The 23,962-nt window shown below is 56.3% G+C and overlaps 1 protein-coding gene across 4 annotated transcripts in view; it reads left to right on the top strand.

The window, feature by feature from the left end:
• The window catches only part of WFS1 (wolframin ER transmembrane glycoprotein), a 31,880-nt gene that overhangs the window by 4,793 nt on the left and 3,125 nt on the right, over positions 1–23,962 (top strand). For 2 of the 4 annotated variants that reach the window (XM_052641803.1, XM_052641802.1), the window contains 6 exons: positions 3,074–3,306; positions 12,515–12,597; positions 13,060–13,204; positions 15,142–15,312; positions 17,050–17,130; positions 18,035–18,180. In XM_052641803.1, the coding sequence (XP_052497763.1) occupies positions 3,075–3,306; positions 12,515–12,597; positions 13,060–13,204; positions 15,142–15,312; positions 17,050–17,130; positions 18,035–18,180 (858 nt within the window). In that variant the 5' untranslated portion in view covers position 3,074. Of the gene's footprint in view, positions 1–513; positions 591–619; positions 635–3,073; positions 3,307–12,514; positions 12,598–13,059; positions 13,205–15,141; positions 15,313–17,049; positions 17,131–18,034; positions 18,181–23,962 lie in introns of those variants that run through there. The other 2 variants (XM_052641804.1, XM_052641805.1) reach the window with 2 other exon arrangements.

The following is a 23,962-nucleotide window of genomic DNA, read 5'->3' as shown; positions in this document are numbered from 1 at the left end:
GAAAGGTAGAACTGACATGTATTCCCTGTGTTGGCTATTGGTGGAAAAATTGTGTCCTGATGGTGAGGGATGGTGCTGTCCCTCCTGACCCATCCTTCCTTGTAGATGGGGAGACAGACAGGTGTGAGTCCTTGTCCACCTGGCAGAGAGAGGGCTCTCCAGGAGCCATGCCCTGGGTGCTGTGTGGTTACCTGAGAACAGGTGATGGAGATAGGACTCGGGGCAGAGGCAGCTGGGAAACTCCCAGAAGGGGGCGAATTGGGCCCTTGATTTGAACGACATGTCGGAGCAACATGTCGGATTGGTCCTGGCGGAGAGGACACTTCCAGGTCTGGGGGGCGCTTCGAGAGCTAAGGCGTGGGGGTCACAGAACTGTAGGTTTGGAAGTGAGTGGTGGGGGAAGGGAAGGCACGGTGGGGCTGGATCGCAGAGGCAGGTGGGCAGATTTTGAGAGGCCTCTTTTTCAGAAATGAGGTCTTTCTGAATGAGAGGCTCTGTGGTTTTGAATTCTAGCTCCAAGACTCTGAACTACGAGGCCTTGGGAAGGGATCTCACCTTTCTGGAGCCAAGGTTGCTGTCTGTGAAAGGGGGTGAGCGTGGAAGGACAGGTTATCTCACCATCCACCACAGCCGGGTAACAGCAGGAGGACGCTCCTCCCGGGCCAGCCACCCCCACCCGCACCCCCAGGAGAAATCGGTGGGAATTGCTAAGAAGGGCACATTCCAGACATGCTTGTTGCGTTAGTAGTGACAGAGGATCCCTGGTGTAAGTCAGCTCTCCAAAAGCCCGCTGCCCTCTGCCACCCCAGGAAGGTAGCACTTGATTCCGGGGCAGTGGGAGCCACAGGAGATGGTGAGGTCAGACGTAACTCCGCGTGGTTTGTCTCCGATCGGCCGGGGACCTGCACAGCTGGGTTCTGTCTGCAGAATTCAGGGCTGACTTTCCCCGCCCCCCTGCAGCTGGCCGCCCGCCCACGGGGCCTGCCTGCCCGTCTACCCAGATGATGGATTTCACAAAAGTTGCCTCTTTGTTTGGTTCCCGGAAGCCTGGCGTTCGGGAACAGCACTGAGCACCGCATTGGTTTCCAAGCAGAGATCTGTGTGGCTTGACACGCTTTTGGTTCACAGCCAAGGGGATGTTTTAAAATAAGGGCTCGGCCCCTCCAAGGGAGTCGTGCCCAGATAGAAATCTCCAGGGTCCTTTGGAGAATGAAGGTCTGATCTCTGGGGCCTCCTCTGACTCTTCCAGTGATGGCAGTCTCCAGGCACGCTTCAGGTACCCACTTCTGCAGGCTCGAGGGAGCCGGAGCTGGACACTTTGGATACCTGGGAGCCTGGCCCTTCCGGTCTGTGATCTCATATAGTCCTCACAGTACCCCCATTTACACTTGAGGAAACTGAGGGGCAGAGAGGAATGTGACCCACTCAGGACCCCAGAACTGGCAGCACAGTGGCCGTGGTGGGTTGGTCTGGGAGCCGGATTCCTCACCCCCGGCCTTTCCCTGCTCTGCTCTCATTTCCTCACCTCTGCTGTCATTTCCTCAAGGGTGAACGTGGCCTTGAGCCTGGGGTGGGGGCCATGGAATCCTTGGGGATACCCCGCTCAGTGTACGCGGTCCTATCTGCTTCAGTGTCTGTGTCCACGGAAGCCCATCCCCGCTCCCCAGGGCCCTGGTCTGGGGTCCTGGGGCAGGGGAAGGCCTGGAGCTCTCAGCCCCATAGTCTGGGGCTCATGGTCGCCCTCAGTTGTGTCAGTGGTGATTTTTGCCTTGTTGCTAAACAGCAGCATTGACTAATCGAGCCCTTTGCCCCTGTTTGTCATCAGATCTCTTTGCTTGCCAGTCTGTTCCAGTCATCGGTTCCGACACACCAGCCCCCCGGTTTCCATCACCCACGTCTAGCATGGGCTCGTATCCGGTGCCATCAGGCTCGCTGAGTTGTGTCCTGGGCGTCAAGCCTGGTGTGGGGGCTTTGGAGTTGGCCAGGCCTGACCACATCCTGCTCCAGGGGCTGTTCCCCCCACACCTGTCTTCCACCCCTCTTCCTCTCCCATTTCCCTCCCTCCCTCTGCTTCTCATGTTTACTTTTTAAAAATATTTTATTATTCATTTATTTGGCTGTACCAGGTCTTCACTGAGGCATACAGGATAATTTTGTTGCAGCATGTAGGATCGAATTCTCTGACCAGGGATTGAACCTGGGCCCCCTGCATTGGGAGCTCGGAGTTTTAGCCACTGGAACACCAGGGAATCCCCTCTCAAGTTTATTTTAAACTTCCACTTTGTGCCAGTGTATTCCTTTCGTAGGGCTCTAAGGAGAAATTGACAGAAACTTGGTGGCTTTAAACAACAGAAATTTTTCATCTCACAGCTCTGGAGGCAGAAGTCTGCGATCAGGATGTCGGCGGGGTTGGTTGTCCTGGGGGACTCTGCGGGAGAGTCCTTCCTTGTCTTTCCTGACTCCGGGTGTTGTTGGTGTCTCTGGGCCTGCAGCCGTGTCTCCTCCTCCACGTGGCATCCTCTCTGTCTCTGTGTTACCCTTTTATAAGGACCCCAGTCCTTGGATTAGGGCCCACCCTAAGCCAGGATGCTCTCTTGTCAAGATCCTTGTTTACATCTGCAAAGACCCCCATCTTCCAAATAAGGTCCCTGCACAGATTTTGGGTGGACAGACTGGGAGACCAGCTTCATTCCAGTGCAGCCAGATGCTGTGCCCAGGGCTCCATGTGGACCATCTCACTGAAGCCTCCCAACCTGCCACATCCCCATTTCTCAGATGAGCATACCTGAGGCCCGGGACTCAAGTCCTGGAGACTAAGAGCCCAGCTCATGGCTGCTGTGGGACCTGCCAGGCCAGCGGACCTTGAGCGAGTTTCCTCCCTCAATTTCCTCATCTGTAAAATGGGAGTGTCTTTGCGGGGGCTGTTGTGAGATTGAATGAGACCACGTGGAATGCTGGGCAGTGCCCTTCCATTTCCCTTTGCTATCCTGTCTCTCTACCAAAAGCTAGAGGCTAGGGCAGCCTGGGCTTGGCCGGCCTCGTGTGTTTGATCCCCCAGTTTTTCTCGCATCAGAATGGCTTCCAGCGCCCCTCCTCTGAGCCCCTCCGGCGCCCAGCCTCCGCTGCCACCACAGCCACAAGCCCGCTCACGGCTCAACGCCACCACCTCGGTGGAGCAGGAGCTCAGCGGGGTGCTCCCCGCTCCTGGACCCCAAGTTGGACCTGGATCGGATGCGAGAGACCCAGCCACTCCGGCCATGCCCCAGGCCTCGCGGGCCAGGAGCCGAGAGAGGATGGACAGAACAGGTAAGGGGCGAGGCCCGGGATGCCGGACTGTCCTCCCTGGGGGGTGTTCTGTGGGTACCGTGGACACCTGGGTCCTGGCACGTGGGCCAGATGCCCCTGCAAGGTTCCTTCCGCGGGTGGGCGTCCCCTGAAGTCGGGCCCAACCACTCCACCCAGGCCTGTCGACTCCCACCTCCCAGCAGGGTTTGCTCCCAAGTTCATAGACTTGGGCTGCAGCAGATGTCATGTTTCCTTTCTTTTTTTATCATCGAATGCACCAGCTCCCACCTGCTCAGCGACTTGGCAGGTGGTCTGCATCAGGCACTGTGTGGTGGGAGGTGGCAGGAGCCAGGCTCCCCTCTGGTCCTCCCAGCACTCGGGGCGGCCCACGTCATCATCCCTTGTCCACCACGGCCACTTCTCAGGTGACCGTTCGGTCAGGTCTCTCTGCCTGGTCTGGGGGCCCCCCGTGGCCACTGCCCTTTGAGGCCAGCTGACACCCTGGAATTCCTGGCCCCTGGCCCAGGTCCCTGCTGCCCTCTGGACCACCATCCTCCATGTCCAGGCCCAGCGGCCAAGGATGGCCCCAAACCCCAGTCCACTCTTGGGCCCCCCACTCAGGTTTCCAGTCTGTCCCAGGAAGCACTTCTCAGGGGCCGAGATGAGACAGTGTGAGGCCCCGGGTGGGCTGGGACCGCTGGTTGTCATGCCATTGACATTGGGGGAGGGTCGCCAGGGTTTGGTCAGTCCACCTGCTGTTTACTGATCATGGCCTGGTGCCAGCCCTGAGTGGCCACCACCTGGTGAGCCCTGCCTCTGAGGGGTCCACAGTCTCCCGAAACATGGGGCCTAGGGATCACAGAGGTGGCCCTGGTGCTGGGCTGGGGAGAGAGCCGGAGGCCTGCCTTGGGAAGAGAGGATGCCTGAGCAAGTTGGAGCCTGCAGTGGGGAGAGAGCACAGCACGGGCAAGGGCCGGAGGGAAGAACTGACCTCGCCTTGGGTGGGCTTGGCCTGGAGAGAGCCCTGGACCTCCTGGGTGACGGGGTGGAAAGAAGGTTGGAAGGATCGGATGTGTGATGCTCGTGTGTCAGGCTTGCGGTTGAGCTACAGCAGGAGTGAGCAGGACCGGGCAGCGGGCTGTAACTGGAGCTGTTGTGAAAGGCTCCTTTGCGCTTCGGGGGCTGTTGTAGGTAAAAAAAGCCTCAAGCCTCGCTGTCAGTTTCATAAAAGCAAGGATCCCTGGGTCTCCGGCTGTGATGTTTGGGGAAAATATAGCTGGCATCAACGTTACTTTTTCTAATAACTCACTCAGTGCTTCTCAGTATGTCTGTCTTGTACTCACAGTGACCAACCCCGTGAAATAGGGGCCTTGGCTTTCACTGTAGGTACAGTGATCAAAACAGAGCCCGCTGGGGACACGAGCTCCAGGAATGGTGAAAGCCCCGCGGCTTCTCTTCATGGCTCACTGCCTATTAGACTTTCTGACCTCTGCCCACAGTAAGAAATACATGTACCGTAGTCATAACCTGGCGCCCACGCCCACGTGCCTGCATGCACACAACACACGCACACGCAGTGGGAATGGAAATTTCCAAAGCAATACTTGCCTTTACTGTGTGCCTGGCTGTCTGGTAGGTCTCCATGCTCTTGCTTTTATGTGCAAACAAATGCTGCTTTGGGCAGTTCAGTTGGTTCTGTGACCTTCTGGGTCGACGTCTGCAGTTTGAAAACCGCTGTCTGGTTTGGCGCCAGTGCTGATTTCCTGCCCACCCTGGCCGGGACGCCAGAGCACGTGTCTCTCCATACGAGCTGTTTATGTATGGAGCATCTGGAGCCACGAGGTGGTGCGGGAAGGGTACAGGCAGCCAGGGTGGGACGCTTGGCTGGGCTATCGACCTTGAGCTGTGTGCCCTCTCCTGGGAGTCGGGAGGCCTCTCTGAGACTGTTTCTGTGAAGTCAGAGCAGCCACGTGGAGCCCGCATGCTGGGACCTCATGCTCATCAGCCCGGTGCGTGGGACGCGGTGCTGAGTCAAGGCCCCTGGTCCCTTAGGTGCCTGTGTGGTGGTGTGGGGGAAGGGGTCCGTGCCTCGAGCTGCAGAACCCGATGTGCTGCATGGGTGTCATCAAGCCTCCCCCCCCCACCCCCGCCACCCCTCTCTCTTCAGGCCCCTCCTGGGGCATCACCATGTGCATTGAGGCATCCGTCCAGTTTTAGGGCCCCACCCAGTCCCTCTTGGGTGACCGGCCTTAACCTCGGCTTCGGGCCCTGTGTGTCTGCATGCAGCGGCTTCGTGCGAGTGTCAGCCTCTTCTCTCCCCCTGGGAGGCTTGTGCTGCAGACTGTGTGTATGTGTGCGCATGCACGTGTGTGTGTACACGTGTGTGTGTGCTTTCTCGTGCCTTGCACCAGCACAAGGCAAGATGCCATGACTTTTGTGGTCACAGGGTCCTCCTCTCCCCCAGATGCTCTGTGTGAGTTAAGGGGGTCCCAGCCCCCACCCCACCCTTCTCCTGCTCAGCCAGCCTTGTTTCGTTTTTCCCCTTGAGAAGCTGACTGCCTGAGGTGACCACCCCCAGCTCAGTACCACCCCTACTCCGTGCAGAGGCACCAGACACGTGGTGGCAATACCTGCCAGGTGCCCTGTGGACCCGGAGGCTTTACGTGACCCCTTACGGCAGCCCGAGAGGAAGGCTCTGTCCGTGTCCCCATTTGGAGACCAGGAAACCGAGCCCCTGCCTTGCCAGAGTGGCCAGCACTGAGTGATGGTGGGTGCAGGAGTGACCTCAGTCTCCTGTCCCATAAGGCCCCCTGCCCCCAGCAGAGCTGCAGGGACCTCCAGACTCTAGAGGTTGAACCAAGCCTGAGCTCACCTGTAAAATCGTGCTGGACTAATGCCCAACTTATCCCAGAAACGCACCCACTGGGCCCTTCTGAGCTCCACATCTCCTTCAGAGATCTGTGTTTTGTCTCCAAGTCCTTTGGGCAGACCCGGGCCTGATCCGGAATCTTGGTCTAGCCACAAACACCACCCTGCAGCCGCAGGGCGTGGAGACCAGGGCTGGAAACATGCTTGGTTTCAATCTGGGTGAAGCGAAACAGCCTCCGAGGACAGACCGAGTCAAGACTGCCAGTTTCAGATAAGGAGAGTCAGGAAACAGATGTGGTCTCGATCGGCTTCTGTCCCCGAGGGGAGGTGCGGAGAGTACTGAGTGAGTTCTGGGCAGGTTGGCAGCCTCGGGCTCCCGACCCCACACTTCTGGGCTGTGCGGCGTCCCTTTCCTTAGTGCCGTCACCGTCGCTGAATTGAACACACAGACCCTGCCCTGCCAGCCCTGCACAGCTCAGAGATCATCCACCCAGGGCGGGATTGGGGTTAGTTTTCATTAACTCCCCTGTCCATCTAGCAAAGTTCTGAGCATCAGTCAAGTACCAGTAAGTAACAGCAAGAGGAAGATGGCATCACACCTCCCAGGTTAGGCCTTGCTTGTGGTCCTTGTCTGCGTTAACTCGCTTCTCCAGCCACGTCCAGTTCAGTTCAGTTCAGTCGCTCAATTGTGTCCGACTCTTTGTGAGCCCACAGACTGCAACACGCCAGGCTTCCCTGTCCATCACCAACTCCTGGAGTCTCCTCAAACTCATGTCCATTGAGTCGGTGATGCCATCCAACCATCTTATCCTCTGTCGTCCCCTTCTCCTCCTGCCTTCAATCTTTCCTAGCATCAGGGTCTTTTCAAATGAGTCAGTTCTTCACATCAGGTGGCCAAAGTATTGGAGTTTCAGATTCATCATCAATCCTGATGAACAGTTGGGACTGACTCCCTTTAGGATGGACTGGTTGGATCTCCTTGCAGTCCAAGAGACTCTCAAGAGTCTTCTCCAACATCACAGTTCAAAAGCATCAATTCTTCAGCGCTTAGCTTTCTTTATAGTCCAACTCTCACATCCATACATGACTACTGGAAAAATCAGAGCTTTGACTAGACGGACCTTTGTTGGCAAAGTAATGTCTCTGCTTTTTAATATGCTGTCTAGGTTGGTCATAGCTTTTCTTCCAAGGAGCACACATCAGGGGTTAAGTAGAGGGCCCCAGGCCACCAGCTCGTGAGGGGTCAAGTCGAGATGGAACACAGTCTGCGAGTCTGTGCTCAGCCACCGTGGTAGCCTTCGGTGGCGGCGGTGACCACAGATGGAGCTCTGGAGTGCCCGGGGCCCTGGGCCTGCCTCCTGCATCGCAGCTCTGAGCAGTGCCCTGTGTACCAGCACAGCAGGGATGGCCAGGGTCGGAGCCCAGGCTGGTCTTCAGACTCGGGGGTGAAGGCTCAAGGGAAGGGAGAGACAGAAGAACCAAGTAACTCTGTCCTCTGTTGGGGGCACCAGGCAGGGCCACAGAGGACGAGGCGCCCTCTCTGCCAACCTCGGTGGGTTGCAGGGTTCACAGGCCCTCAGGAGTGCCAAGTCCACAAGGCCTCCAGTTCTGAGTGTGGGGCTGGCATTCGCTGAGGTGGCCACAGGGCTGCAGACAGGAACGGTGTCTGGAACCCCTGGTGAGGGTTCCGTTTGCCAGGAAGCATACACCCCAGTGTTAACTGATGGCCTGCCCAGCGGGTGCAGGAGACAGTGAGCAGGGCAGGCAGGGCCTGCCTCTAGGAGGGAGACCCCGGGTCAGTGAAGGGAGGCCCAAACAATGCAAGACACACAGAGCGTGAGGGCTCCAAGGTTGGTGGCTCTGGGCAGCGGTTGGACGTGAGGTCAAGAGGTCAGACAGTCTCAAGTAGGGCCTCGAGGGTCAGGGTATGGGGAATGGGTGTTCTGGGGAGCATTAAAGCCTTTAAATGAGAGGAGCAGCGTGATTTCTGTTACATGGAGATGACCGTGGACAACCGTGGGAGCTGAGGCCAGTGGCGATGCAGGGCTGTGGGTGGACTGGGCTTCAGGGCAGCTAGACTGAGTCCAGGCCTCTGGCTGGAGTCATCAGGTGGGCCTGGGGGGTGGGCAGGCGGTTTCGCAGTGGGGTTCAGAGCTGGACAGCAGGAATGGGCCCTGAGGAAGGCCAGGAGGTGAGAGGAAGCCTGGGATATGATGGGGTGAGGGGCTGGATGCAAAGCGCTGAGTCCCTGCTTCCCTGGGGACAAGTCACAGCCATAAAAACTCAGTTTCTCCTTGTCCGGTGGAGGTGCTGGCTCGATGATCTCAGGAGCTCTGTACCTGGATTATTTATCCTGACTCTGGTGGAAGCCCTGATCTGTCTGGTTGCCGTAGCATCCCTGTGATCCCCTCACTCTAGGGTGACCTGTCATGAGGACAGATGGCTGGGGCAGTGAGGCCCTTTTGGGTCTGGTGGCTTCCTCAGATCTCAGGAAACTGGACAATATGCCCTTCATCCCTTACCTTTCCCCTCCTCTTTGCATTCCGAGTCTTGGGCGTCACCTCCTCCGAAAAGCCTCTCCCACCAGGATTGATGACTCCTGGCACCTCCAGAGATTCCACTGTTGGACTGTGGCTGTCCTCGCTGGCACCCTGGGTGGGCAGGGAAAGCTGGCGCTCCTACCTCTTTTGGCTCAGTGCCCTTGGCTCCCGGCATCTAGACCGGTCCAGGGCAGGTGCTTGGCAAATGTCTGCTGGGTGAGTGATGAGGGGCAAGGTCCATGACCCCTGCTCGGGCCTGTGGGAAGCTGGGACCTCCTGGCTGGGACCTCCTGGCTGGGACCCCCACCTTAGAACTCAGCCAGGCCCCTGGGAGAGACAGGGTCACAAGGCTTTGTCCTTCCTGTGTGTTCATGAGAGCCAGCATCTCGAAGGCTGATGGGGCACTCCCGGGTGCAGGGTGACCCAGCTGCCCACAGTGATGAGAAGGACACGCGGGATGCCTTTGGGTTCTTGTCACCTTTCCCTCAGCTCAGCCCACGTGGCGGGCATCAGGAGAGGACCAGGGACTCTGGGAGGCCAAGGCCTTGCCCCGGGGCCAGTGAGTAAGGATGTAGAAGGGCAGCAGCCCCGAGAGACAGGAGCAACACAGTTGCTCACTGCGTGTTTCAGATTGTGCTCTTCTTCTCAGAGCCTTTGGCGTGCATTCAGCAATTTAAACAATGTGCTCCAGCCAATCTAGATTGCAGCGGCCGGGTGAAACTGGAAGCCAGCTTCTCTCTCTTGCTCCCAGCTGACTCCAGGAGAACTTGGTGGACATCAAGGGGCTGGCAGAGCCCTCGGGGCTGCTGGGAGGGGGTGCCTGAGGCTCCCCAGCCCACTGACCTGGGGTGGTCCTGAAGAGTGGGAGCATTTGACTTGCTCAGTACTCATCCTTGTCCATTTCTACTTAGAATCTGCTCAGATCAGGAAGTTGAGCTTGGCAGTTCAATCTCTGGGCCACACGTGTCCCAGGTGCTGTGCGAGGATTTGGGGAGACAGAGCTGGAGACCCTTGCTTGTCAGTCCCCCATCCATTCATCCCTCTGTCTGTTCAGCATTTGCTGATCTGTGCCCTGCCCCAGAGGATGGAGATGGGCCAGACCTGCTGGACACAGATCATCTCCATTAAAGGCCTGTGGGACCGTGAGAGATGCAGGAACACGGAGATGGGCTGTGCCAGGGGAGGGGACAGTTTCCAGGGCCCTCCTTTCATTTCATGACAAAATGTCAGGCTATGAATAACTTCTGTGGAAAATTAATCATGGACAGAATAATCTTTTTAGCCAATAGATCTACGCTTGAATCTTCCATGACCTTGGACTTGTGAATTCCGTCGGTCAGGAAAAGAGCTGTGAACTCGCAGGAGGTACCTGGTGTTGAACTAGGACACGTGGCCTCAGTGAGCCAGGGAGGCCCTGGGGTCAGCAAAGAGAGGTAGGGCATGGAGGAAGGAAGGGGATGCACCCTGAGAACACCCAACTCTGGACCAGGCACCTAATCCCAAGTGCCCCATTCTTCATTAACAGTCCTACCGGCTGGATATGACGATGGGATTGGAAATGAGTCTTGCACGGTTACACAACACTTTGATACTGTCAGCTGAAAAAAAAAAGCACAACCTAAAAGCTGAGAATTATGTTTTATTTGGTGGACAAAATCGAAGACTTAACCCTGGAACACAGCCTCTCAGATCTCAGATTGCTCTGAAATACTGCTCTCAAGAGACAAGGGAGGAGCCAGGATACACAGTTTTTGCAACGAAGATCAGGTAGTCGGAACATCAGTAGATTACTGTTAATTAAAGAAAACCAGATATGTTGAGTCAGGGAATTGAGTGCTTTTCTGTGTACGGGGAAGACGCAAGAGTCTGGGCTCACAGAAATCATTCCTTTGATCTGCCCCTCAGCTCTCTGAGGTCAGTATCCCGTGCTTTCTCATCTGGTGTCTCCCCAGAGTGCACGGTAGCAGGGGCCGCCACGTCCTTTGTTTACCGATAGCTGCTCCATCACTCAGTCGTATCTGACTCTTTGGGACCCCATGGACTGTAGTCTGCCGGGCTCCTCTGTCCATGGAATTTTCCAGGCAAGAATACTGAAGTGGTTTGCCATTCCCTTCTCCAGTTTACTGATAGGGTAGCAATGTTCTTTCACTCCTAAGGCTCCGAGTGCTAAAGGCAGATTCACACTCGGGTCGGATTTCTCTAACCCCGCACACCCTCATTCCCTGCTCTCCTCTTTGTTCTCTTAGTCTGAGCCGTCGGCTGGAAAGTGCATTCCAGGGCCAGCGGAGTGTGACAGCAGCCAGAAGGGAGAGCTGACCTTGATGACTTAAGAAGCACCGAGGTCTGGGGCCGGGGCTGGGGTGGACATCCTGGGCCCAGGCCAGGTGAGGTCCCAGGACCTCGGTGTAGAAGCTCAAAATGGGGAGCTCCACAGCGGGATGGGTATCATCATGTTTGCAAGCCATCCACCAAGAGGGGCACAGCGCAGGGGCCTGACCTGTGAGTCTCAGGAAGAATCTTCCCCTTTGAGCCATCCCCAGCCCACCCGTTCCCACTCCTGTGTGCCCCAAACTGGACGCGGCTGCTCTGCCTTTGAACTTCAGAGCTGTGTCACCATAGGCCCCTGCCCTGCTGCCTCCCGACTGGGCACCCTGCACAAAGGGGCTAACTCTGAGCCTGGTGGATGGAGCTGGTCCTGGGAAAGGTCAGGAGGAATGGATCGGGATAGCTAGACATCCAGGACTGTTCCTAGGGACTGCTCTTATTTCCCTGAATTCTGCCTTCCGTTTCCAGAAGTGTCTAGAGGTTGAGTCTGTTAACCCCAGATGAGCACCTGCTAAGACGGGAAGTGACCATGGGTGGAGGCAGACCATGTGGTGTCGGGCATAGGCCCCCTGTATTGATTGCTTAAACCAGAAAAAGGGATTGGTGAAAAGTGATTAAAAAAAAAAAAAAAAAAACCTTTTTGTTATGCTACACACTGCAGGAGAGGCTGTAGTGAAATCGGTGAAGTTACATGATGCTTCGGTAACTTAAGATAACATTTTACAAAGTAAATATTGCATGAGGTATGTGATATTTGGACCCTTGGATCAAGTAATTCACCTGAAGAACCCATGCCAGGAGAATGCCTCTCGAATAAAAATACACACGCAGACTGGTTTGTGGCATCGTTTTATAAAATTACGGAGTCTGGGAGTAATCTAAAGGTCCGATGGAGAGGAGAGGCCCAGAGGCCCTGAGTGTCCCCTCGGTGGGATTTCTGAGCCACTGAAGTGGTACATTTAACTGCAGAGCCACATGCAAAGTTGGTTGTGATTCAATATTACAAATATATATGTGTATATTTCAGAATGTATGTACTGTGATTGTGACCTCCCAAAGTCAATCGTGTGTAGATGACTGTCTTGGAAAACATACATTTGGTTTGTTTATTGGGGTGCAGTTTCTTTAAATCATTAAATAAAGAACCTCAGGGACTTTCATTCCATCTCTTGCATCTTTCTAGAGCCCTGTTCAAGCCTGAGATCAGCCGCTCTGGCTGCAGTGAACCCCAGGGGCGACAGTGGTTATTGGTCTGTGCCCCACTCTGTCCCTGTGCCTGGAACAGGGGTTCCTTCCTGGAACCCCTCAGCAGCTTTGCGGTCCCTGCTCCCTGGCTGTGCAGCAATGGAGGGAGCGTCCTGGCGGGTCCTCTCCACACCTGCTCTCATGCTCCTGACTCGGGGCTGAAGCCCGTTTCTGCCAGCCCCTCTTGTCCTCCAACAAGCGACAAGGACCAGCATGGTGACAGTCCGTCTGCTTGCTTTCCTGTGTTAAAGGGCCTGCCAAGGGAGAGGTGGACACACCCTTTGAGGAAGTCCTGGAGAAGGCCAAGGCTGGGGACCCCAAGGCACAGACGGAGGTGAGGACCAGTGTCCACGGGGAGGCTCAGGGGGCCCAGAACAGGCTGGTGCTGAGCATGCTAGCTGGGCGTGGGTACAGCCTGCCTGCACCTGCCATGCGCGGGCCCTCGTGTGTGGGGTTTCAGTTTTGTGGTGTGTTGCTTTTCTTCCCACCACCCTCTGGGGAGCACGTACGTGTTCACCTCTGTCCAGCTCACACCTGAACTTGGGCATCACCTCCTTTGATGCCAGCCCTGCCTCCTGCCTGTCCGCATGACCCTACCCCCTCTCTTATCTCATCAGTGGAGGGGTGGGGTCCCCACACCCTGCTCTGGCTTGGGAGCACTGGGTGGACTGGACTGGGTGAGGGAGCCCGAAGCTGCCTGGTTTGGGGGAGGGGCGAGGCAAGACGTGGACTGGGGGCCCGCGCGCTGCACCGGGAGGCTGCCGCAGTGTGTGGTGCGATCAGATGGCGCTTGCAGGTGGGGAAGCACTACCTACAGCTGGCCGGCGATGGGGACGAAGAGCTCAACAACTGCACCGCCGTGGACTGGCTGACCCTCGCCGCCAAGCAGGGCCGGCGCGAGGCCGTCAAGCTCCTCCGCCGATGCCTGGCGGACAGAAGAGGTAGGTGAGGTGGCTCGGAGGGACCCACGAGGGATGCTGTACTACTCTGCTAAATTAACAACTGAAATAGCAACAGGGGAACCCGGTGCTGGCGATGCCGTGGGGAAAAGTAAGTGGTTTCTGCTGCACTCGTGGCTTTTCCGTGTAGATGGTTTGGGAGTATAACATGGGCTATTTAGGGAACAAAGCCATTTTCATCCTCTTTAACTTGTGGTGGGGTCTACAAGGAGGTATACCATCTGGATTCTCATCCTAATTGAGGAATAGCCCAGGGAGCCAAGTTGGAGGGCATGACATGCCTGAGGTAGGAGTAGTGCTTTCTGAACTGACTTTCCATCCAGTCTAAGCGGAGCAGCTGGGGACTGGGGGCCAGTGAAGGGCCCACCCAGGCAGGCACTCGCTGCCAGGATGGGCGTGGGTACTGGGGGGCAGTGATGTGTAGCCTGGCCACTTGGGGATACTTACTATGTTATCCTGCCCAAGGGAAATGGTTCATTCCTGGTGTCAGGGAAAAGTGTTTCCTGAAGGTTCAAACCTCAGAAGAAAGGTGAAAGTGTGTGTGTCATAAAGGGGGCCTTTTTTATCCCACTCAGATTGCAGAAGTGTTTATGGTTGTTATAGAAAACTTGAACTACATAGAAAACATAAAGATAGAAATTATCTCTAAAAATTATCTTGAAACTCAGAGAGAAGTGCTCCATAGTTTACTATTTTTCCTTCTGGTTTTATATTGGAATTTTTTTTTTTTTAACATTAGGGTTATCATATACATATATATATAACAAAATTTATATACATTATTTTATGTATATATATTTATTATGTATGTATATATAATGTATAGAAATGTTATTTATTAACATTATTTATTATTGTATAGAATCTCCTTTCTCTGGACATTAGGCTGATGGCTTTAATGACTTAGAACGGTCATATTCTGCTGGCCAGAATTTCTTACCAAGCCAGCCTCCCTTGCTTTAGGGCAGGTGGGATGGGCTTGCCTTGGCCAGTCGAATCAGTGTGGCCCCCAGAGTTCACGGTTGGAGCCAGTGGTCTTCCCAGAGGCCCTGAGGGGGCCAGGGCAGGCCTGAGGACTGGCCGGTGTGTGAGGGAGGGGGCCAGGTCTCACATGGCCCACACCCTCCACCTTCTCACACTGAATGCATCCTGATCGTAAAAGAAACGTGGACTTCTGTGGAAGGTTAGGGAGATGCTCCAAAGGAGAAAAGAAATATCAGTTCTCCACCCCCATTCTCACTGTCCCCTGGGGTGGGGGTGGCCGGGCTGATGTCCCTGGTAGTCCGTGTGCAAGGGGAAAGGCGGCCTCTAAATGACCCATGAAACCTGCTCCCCATCTTTCTGTGGGCTAGTCTTGCCCCCTGGGAAAGGGCCACCTATGCGGGGACACTGCTTCCGGCTGCCCTCAGAAGGGCCGATGCTGTGAGTGTAGGGGTGCCCCCCGTCTTGCAGCCTGGCCACTCACTGCAGTGAGACTGACCGGGGTTTGAGACCAGCTCAGCCTCTCTGACTCTGTGGCCTTGGCGCCAAGACCAAGACCACCACCCTGGGTGCCTCAGTTTCTCCATCCATGAGATGGGAAGAGTAGCACCCCACCAGAGGGGTCCTTGTGAGGGGGAACCTGGGAGGGGAAGGAGCCAGGAAGGTGGGGAGGCCTTGCCCAGCGCCAGCCTTCCGTGGCCACTCGGCGAGCATCTGCTGAAAGGCTGGGCTGAGCCTCCCACCCTCGGGGACTCAGGCCAGACACTCGTCTGGCCGGACCCTCGTTTCCGCCCTGGTGACGAAGATGCCCGCAAAGCCACTCGTGGGAATCGCTTCCCAAGCCCCTTCAGGCGGGGCTGGCCGGGGCTGGGGTGTCCCTGCCAGCTTCCGGGCGGGCGGGTGGGCGACCCCAGGCCTCTGACGCCTCCCTCTCCCAGGCATCACCTCCGAGAATGAGCAGGAAGTGAGGCAGCTCTCCTCTGAGACCGACCTGGAACGGGCCGTGCGCAAGGCGGCCCTCGTCATGTACTGGAAGCTCAACCCCAAGAAGAAGAAGCAGGTGGCTGTGGCGGAGCTGCTGGAGAATGTGGGGCAGGTCAACGAGCATGGTATGCACTCTGCCTGTGGGGCCTCCTGGGCTTCTGTGCCAGGATCCTGGGGGCTCTATGGGAGCTGGCGTGGGGGGATCCAGGGAGCTTCTCGTGGGGACCTCGCAGGTGTCCTGTAAGGCTCCAGAGCGTCCTTCCTGGGTGTCCTGTTCCTGGCGCCCCTCAGGGCACCCCCCAGCTCTGGTTCTACCTGACTCATTCCACCCCTAGGGTTCTCTCACCTGCTGCCCATGGGTGGAGCTGCAGGCCTTGGCGTGTCCAGGGTGTCCTCCTCCTCCTCCTGAAGGGGACAGGGCGTGGGGAGGGTGAGAGTTGCCAGCAGTGACCTGGGTCCCTGAATCCCCGAGAGCCTCTCCAGGGCTGGCCCCATTGCCAGCCTCTTCAGTGCCCCCACCTCCTTCTAACCCGGCTTTCCGAGAAGGGCATGGGCAGCCGGAAGGACAGATGGACCAGGAGAATGGGCGTCCCTGACTGGGTGTGGTCTCTCCGTTTCCAGGGTCGGGGCTGACTTCTGTCTCTTGGTAACCTTGATAAGCACCTGCCCAAGGCTCCACCCAGCTTCCTCCTGCCCCGAGGGGGAGATGCTGGGAGTGGGGGTGGGGCTGGGGCCACCTGCCACGCATCAGAGAAGATGGGTGGGTGGGCACCTCTGCCCCTTCTCCAGGCAGATCTCTTGTCTGATCTCTGATCCTCTGGGGCTTGACAGAGGCGGCCGTGAGGCCTGGGGCTCCAGTGGCAGGACCCCCGAGAGGCATGCTCCACCTGAAAGGCCCGGCCGCCCCTCGTGGGGCCCCAGCGACCTTGTGGGGCCACGTCCCCACCCCGTTCCTGCTGCTCCCTCACCTGCTCTGGGCTCACCTGTGATCCCGTGACCCCTCTCAGTCACGGCGCCCCTCCCCTTGTGTTGTCTCGCCCTGTGGTCCAGCCCCTACCTGACCCAACCCTGCAAAGGCCACCTGGAGCCTGACACGGGAGACCCCAGTGAACGCCTGCCTGGGTGTGGGTGTTGCAGGGGGAAGGTGTCAACAGAGGGCAGGATATCTCAGTCCTGGCTCAGTGTTCACCCACTGAACTAACTTCTGCACCAGGGCTGGGGACACAGGAAGGCCTGCCTAGTTGCCCTGGGGAGCTTGGTCTCTTCCAGGGAAAGATCACACCAAGGGACAATGCCAGCAGAGGTGTCCGGGGGCAGGCTGTGCTGATCAGAGAGTGTGGTGTGTCCAGGGCTCAGATTGTGCCCAACGGGGCCTGGGTCACCTTGTGATGGAGGTTGAGCAGTGGGGGTCCCAAGGGTTGGCCCTTGCACAGCCCTCCAGGGCTGCATGGGGAACACTGGCAAGTTTCTGGGGGCTTGCAGGGGATGGGGGCTTCCCTCATAGCTCAGTTGGTAAAGAATCCGCCTGCAATGCAGGAGACCCCAGTTTGATTCCTGGGTCGGGAAGATCCGCTGGAGAAGGGATAGGCTACCCACTCCAGTATTCTTGGGCTTCCCTGATAGCTCAGCTGGTAAAGAATCTGCCTGTAATGCAGGAGACCTAGGTTCGATCCCTGAGTTGGGAAGATCTCCTGGAGAAAGGGAAAGGCTACCCACTCCAGTATTCTGGCCTGGAGAATTCCATGGACTGTATAGTCTGTGGGGTCACAGAGAGTTGGACATGACTGAGCGACTTTCACTCACTCACTGCAGGGGATGGGGCAATCAGCCGGCCTTGACTCTCCCCCATTCTGTTCGTGCAGATGGCGGGGTGCAGCCCGGGCCCGTCCCCAAGTCCCTGCAGAAGCAGAGGCGGGTGCTGGAGCGCTTGGTCAGCAGCGAATGTGAGTACGGCCAGTCCTGTGCTAGCGACACCTTTGGCCATGGTGTCGCCCCCAGCACCCGGGGCATCGTGTCTGCGCACCCCCCAACCCCCATCAGTGCAGGCCTGGCCCCCCGGGTCTCAGAGGCTGATGGATCTTCCGTCCAGTCCCTTCAGGGCTATTGGTTGGGCATCAGTGTTCTGGGCTCTGGGATTTGGACCCCACTCACTGGGAACACATACACACTAGAGGGATGAGAGGGCAGTGTAACTGTCCCTGATGGAGAAGGATGCTGAGGCCTGTGATGGCTGTGAGCCCGCAATGGTGGGGAGGTGGGTCGCCCGCGAGGGGCAGGGAGGTGGGTAGCCCGCGAGGGGCAAGGAGGTGGATGTTCCAGGCTGAGTGAGCGAACCTCATTGGCAAAGGCCTGGGAACACCCAGCAGGGAGTGGGGCTGCCCCCAGCATGGGCCATGGGGAAGTGAGGATGTCAGGCTGAACTTGGGGGTGGGGGGTAATGAAGGTTTGGGCACATGCCTGGCACATAGTAGGCCCTTGGAGGATGCGTGTTGGCTGGAGGGGCTAGTAGGTGGCTGGGCTGCAGGGGTCAGGGCCGAGGGAGTAAGGGGATCTGAGCAGCACGGGCGGAAAATGTTCTGAAGAAGGGTCCGCATGGAGCCTGGCTCAGGCAGCCCCCCAGGACTAGAAGGGCAGGGGACGCTTTGGGGGAGGGACGGCGGGTCCCCAAGGCCAGGAGGCCTTGGCAGGCCTGCCTGCCTCTCTCTCCTCTCATCATCCGGGTCTGAGAGGGGTCACCCGTCTCTGGCCTGACCCTGGCACAGCCGCTACCCACCACGTGCCCATCTCCATGGGGTAGCGGTGCTTGTGGTCTCACCAACCCCGCGTGTGTCCTCTCTTGTGCTTCAGCCAAGAGCTACATAGCCCTGGATGACTTCGTGGAGATCACTAAGAAGTATGCCAAGGGCATCATCCCCGCCGACCTGTTCCTGCAGGATGATGATGACGACGAGGTGGCGGGCAAGAGTCCCGAGGACTTACCCCTGCGCCTGAAGGTAAGTCCTTGGCCTGGGCCACCTGCCCGCCTGGGTGCCCCCCGGGAAGCTGTAGGTGGGAGACCTCACCCAGCAGGGAACCTCCAGGGCTGTGTTGCTTGTCCTGGGGAGGCCCGTGCTGCCAGGTCGTCCACGTAGCTGCATAAGGACGCGTCCTTGTGAAAGGAGGCCTCCCGCACATGCTCAGGCTTTGGAGGGAGGGGCGCTGTTGGGGTTGGGCGGGCCCAGTGGTTGCTGGACGTGCATGGGCATCTTTGCATCTTTCCCTGCAAAATGCCGTGTGGGGAGCAGGGTGCTGTGTGCTGGAGACCGCCTTTCACGTAGACTCCATCCTTCAGAAAAATTGTCCATTTATGGCCCAGAGGGGAGGTCAGTTCCTCGAAGGTGCCTCCCCGCAGAAGCAAAGTGCGGTCTTGTGTTCAGGAGGGCTCTGCGGTGGTGCCTGTTTATCTGGATCTTCAGGGGTTTGGGGAGCAAGCAGATGTGGAGAGGGTGGCAGGGAAGGTGACCGAGGGCAACCTGAAGGTGGACGGGGGTGGTGGGAGGAAGCTTGTGTTCGCCACCGCCTCCTGCCAGCGAGCAGCCGTGATGACCAGGGATGAGTGCGGCGCATCCAGATCTGTGCCGACAGCCAGGAGTGGCCGCTTATGCCCCTGGAGTCACAGCTTTTGTTTTCCTGGCCATGTAGTTTGTGACTAAAAGGGGCAGATATAAGCCTTGGTGAAGTGTGACCACGCCCTCCCTTCACCAGTTTCTCCAAGTTCAGCTCAGGGGGTTGAATTCGTCTTCTGTATCTCCCTTTGCTGAGAGCACCAGGATTTTCAGAAGTCTGGCCACGTGGCCCCAGACAGGTCCATCCCCACGAGCGGCCAAGGGGACCCGGCCAGCACAGGGGGTCTCTGGGCAGACAAAGTATCACAGAGCCCCTGGCGTTGGTCCCCAAGAGTCCGTAGGGTTCTGTGCTTCCTCAGCTCCTGGGCCTGTGTGTGACCTGCCCACAGTGCGGTTGGAGTGTGAGCAGGATTGGGGCTGGTGATGGGAAGTGTGCTGGTGTGTCCTCATCCCAGACACAGCCTCAGTGTAAGCCCCGTGCTAGGGGCTGAATATGGAGGCTCAGAAAGCCACCCTCGTGGGTGGGGAGGCCGCCTCTGGGAAGCAAGTTCCTCAGAGAAGCTGCAGCCCAGAGGGTGGGTGTGAAGGCCACGCTCTGGACCAGCAAGCTTCCTGAGAGCCCCTGAGGGCAGGTAGGGTGTCGGGGTGAAGGTTCTGAGGCGCAGGGTCAGGACGGCCCAGGAAATGGACCAGGGAGGTCACCGCCTTTATTGAGGGCCCACCTGGGGGCAGGCCTGGGCTAAGTGTGTTTCAAATGCCATGAGAGAGGCATGTTCTTACTAACATGAGAGAGGAAAGGTGGAGCGTTTGCCATGGTTCTTGGCTAAAGAGGAGGTGCTCCCCAAATGCCAGTGAGGGTCAAAGGTGAGGGAAGAAGCCCTGTGGGCCAGGCGGTCCCGGCCTGGACATCCTAGTTTGCGTTGTCCTGGCATAATTACTAATATTGCCTGCTTTCAAAAACATCTCAGTTTGAACAGCAAGTTATGTCACATTCCTTACGGGTGACAAACTCGGTGCTGTAAGATGTCTGAAACTCCTTTTTGTGAAAAAGAGATTTAAAGTATCCTGACAAGAAATACGGCTATTTTAAATTTTTTTTTCATCTTTTGCAATTGTTGTCAGAGCACTTTTGGTTGCTTTACAATTATCTCATTATAAGTGTTTTGGAAGGCTTCCCCGGTGGCTCAGTGGTAAAGAACCTGCCTGCCAACGCAGAGGACACAGGTTCGATCTCTGATCTGGGAAGATCCCACATGCGGTGGAGCAACTGAAGCCGCAAGTGCAACTACTGAAGCTTGTGCACTTAAAAGCCTGTGTTTCACAATGAGAGAGGCCACTGCAATGAGCAACCCACGAACTGCAACAAAGAGTAGCCCCTGCTGTCTGCAACGAGAGAAGAAAGCCCGTGCAGAAACAAAGACCCATCTCAGCCAAAAAAAAAAAGTGTTTTGGAAAAGAGAGAATGAATTGGAGCAGAATGAATTTCCTGGAACTCAAAGCTGTCCTGGCTTTTATTAACCACTCCCTGGGAACAGAGAAGGCGCACGTGCCTGGGGACGCACGTGACCCCCAGGGACGTTCCAGGCTCCAGGCTTCTCCAGCCTTTGTGACAGATGAAACCTCCTTAAAGATGGATTCAGAAGTGTCTTAAAATCATAACAGTGTTTGCATCACATTATTGAAAATCCAGCACGTGGACGTGAGCTCGGGTCTGAGCAGGGTCTCGATGAACCAGCCGGGACCCTCTGGGCAAGCGGTGGCCTCCTTGGTTGGCTGCCCAGGTCGATACCAGGCAGTTCTCTTCAGGTTTTCACGTCAGCCAGGCGTTTCCGGCGTGAAGGCTGCTGGTGACCGTAGCCCCTGGTCAGGGTGCCCTTTCCCGTCCTGTCATGAACTGACTCCCTACTCGTTTTTTAAAAAAAACTTCTTTCTTGCTCAAAGTGAAGTTCATTTTAATTTATTTGGACTGCCTCTACAGAAAAGGTTTCTACTGTCACAGTTTGGTGGGGTCCCAAGCAGTAGGGCTTGGGTAGAAGCGACAGGGGGCAGAACAGGGACCTTAAAGGACAGCTCTGGTCACGGCGGCCACAGGGGCTCACTGTGCCAGCAGAGGCCAGCACTGTTGGATTGCAGGTTCTAGAAGCTTCGTTGTCTTTTAAATGTCCTCTCAACCATGTGATTGTGTGGTCTCAATAGGCCAAAAAAACCCAACAACAATAGATAATGTGAATGGTTTTGAGCATTAGGAGTTTCAGGTTAATTTTAAGGTGCCAGCTACTTGGGTGCCTCCAGGCCAGCTCCCCCAAAGCTGTTCACCACTGACTGTGCAGAGTGAGAATGGAGGTGAGAACAGGGACACTGGGTGCCTCTGGTCTGTCTGGTTAGAGAGGCCCCGCCAACAGGGATTAGCAGAGCAGATAGCGGCTGATGCATGCATGGGTTCTTTCCGTTGTTGGTGTGTCTGGCTTTTGGTCGAAGGGGCTCCTGTAGAGCTGGAGCAGGTTCTTTTTGGAGATACTGGTTTGCTGTCTGGCAAGTGTCAGATATGTGGGTGATACCACTCTAATGGCAGAAAGTTAAAATAAACTAAAGAGCATCTTAATAAAGGTGGAAGAGGAGAGTGAAAAAGCTGGGTTGAAACTCATTATTTAAAAAACAGGGGATCATGGCATTTGGTCCCATAATTTCATGGCAAATAGAAGAGGAAAAAGTGGAAAGAGTGACAGATTTTACTTCTTGGGCTCCAAAATTATTGCGGATGGTGACTGCAGCCATGAAATTAAAAGACACTTGCTCCTTGGAAAGAAAGTTATGACAAACTTGACAGCGTATTAAAAAGCAGACGCATCACTTTGCTGACAAAGGTCTGGATAGTCAAATCTATGGTTTTTCCAGTAGTCATGTGTAGGTGTGAGAGTTGGATCATAAAGAAGGCTGAGAGGTGAAGAACTGATGCTTTCGAATTGTGGTGTTAGAGAAGACTCTTGAGAGTCTCTTGGACTGCAAGGAGATCAAACCAGTCTATCCTAAAGGAAATCAACCCTGAATATTCATTGGAAGGACTGTTGCTGAAGCTCTAATACTTTGACTACCTGATGCGAAGAGCTGACTCATTGGAAAAGAGCTTGATGCTGGGAAAGACTGAGGGCAAAAGGAGAAGGGAACCACAGAGGATGAGACGGATGGCATCACCGACTCAATGGACATGAATCTGAGCAAACTCCAGGAGATAGTGGAGGACAGGGGAGCCTGGTGTGCTGCAGTCCATGGGGTTGCAAAGAGTCAGACCTGACTTAGCAACTGACCAACAACAAATAGCAACTGACCAACAACAAGTGTCAGAAATCCCCACCAAGGCTGACTTTATGGTATCCGAAGTTCCTTGATACCCTCCTCCAGACAGGGTGAGCACTGGGTCTCCTCCTGGGGAAGCTGGCCCCAGTGAGCTGGGGGAGCCCTGAGCTGGTTTGTTGGTTTTGTCATTTTCTTGCTTGTTCTGAAAGAGAGGGTAACTGTTAGTTAAATGAAGAATTCAGCTCTTTGAACATATACAAGTGGGGTTTCCCAGGTGGCTCTGTGGTAAAAGAAGCCGCCTGTCAATGCAAGAGACTCAAGAGATACTGATTCAATCCCTGGGTCAGGAAGATCCCCTGGAGCAACCCCTTCCAGTGTTCTTGCCTAGAGAATCCCATGGACAGAGGAGGCTGGCGGGCTACAGTCCATGGGGTTGCACAGAGTCAGACACAGCTGAGCGTGCATGCACTCCCCCATGTGGGTGTCTATAGACGTGCGCGTGCACACACACACACAGACACACAGAGCTGAGCATGCATGCACTCCCCCATGTGGGTGTCTATAGAAGTGCGCGTGCACACACACACACAGACACACACGCGCGCACACACACGCGCACACACACGCGCACACGGGCACACACACACAGTTAAACACTCCTGTTTCCACACACACACACACACACACACACACAGTTAAACACTCCTGTTTCCACACACACACACACACACACACACAGTTAAACACTCCTGTTTCCACACACACACACACACACACACACACACACACACATTGTTAAACACTCCTGTTTCCCCTGTAAGCCCAGGTCCCTCTTACCTGGAAAACTCACTCTGCCAGCTTCTCCCGGGTGTCCTGGTCATCCAGAGTTGACACCCCAGCCTCTTGGGCAGATGACGGCCACACCCCAATGTTGCCACTCAGTCATGCTCCCCCAGGATCCCAGCTCCTCCTCTGCCCTTATGTTCATGGGGCAGAAGGAGCATGTCCCCAGGATGTAGATGGAGGCAGTGCCACTCACCTCACCTGGCTACTGACCGGGCTTCCATCACATTGCCCCTCAAATGGGCTGTGGGCTCCACTGGGCTTCCCTGCCCCAACGTGGGTGTTCCTCACAAGGACCACCCCTCTCCAGTGTGGTCCAGTCCACGCCCCTGACCTCCTTGCGTGAGCCCTAGCACGGTCATGGACACGTTCTCTTCTCAGCTCCTTCAGCTTCTTTTCCGTCTCCCCGGAGCCCTGGTAGAGCTGAGAGCCTCAGGACCAGGCAGGTGTGGGGGCCACCCTGGGTGGTGGGACCGTCCCTGACTCCTGCCCGAGGCTGATCCCCTACTTGCCTCCCTGCCAGCCCCTCATTCCTCTTCTCTTGTGGGAAAGGACAAGGGTTTCTGCTGCCCTTGGCTCTGTGTACAGTCTGGGGGTGGGGGAGGTGGGACGCGATGCGGGGAGCACCCCCCGGGGGCTGTGTGTCTGTTTGGAGCACACGGGTGTGCAGGGGTGGGTGGTGCAGGCGGCAGGTGTTGGGGCTCCTGCTGCAGTGAAAATGTCATATTAGCCCTGTTACAGCTGAATCATTTCCATTCACGTGGCTTGAACTCTCCTTTCTGGAGTCCCCACTCCTGGGATGGGCAGGGCCCAGGGTAGGCTGGTAAAGCAGCACTTCCTCTCCCCCTGGGTGGATCACCCACCCCACCCCCAATCCACCAGAGACAGAGGCTCAGGAGGTGAAGTCCTCATCACAGGGGTGGCTGAGATGCAAGTAGCCTGGTCCTCTGTTGTCTTTGCAAGTGTGAGGCCCCATGGGGAAGGAAGAGGGGGCCAGGTGGGCTCCCTGAGGCACCCAAGATCTCACAGGGGA

This window comes from Budorcas taxicolor, chromosome 6, assembly GCF_023091745.1.
Source record: "Budorcas taxicolor isolate Tak-1 chromosome 6, Takin1.1, whole genome shotgun sequence".
NCBI classification, from domain to species: domain Eukaryota; kingdom Metazoa; phylum Chordata; class Mammalia; order Artiodactyla; family Bovidae; genus Budorcas; species Budorcas taxicolor.
Note: the sequence above shows the minus strand (reverse complement) of the source record. Positions and strands in the feature narration are given on the sequence as shown.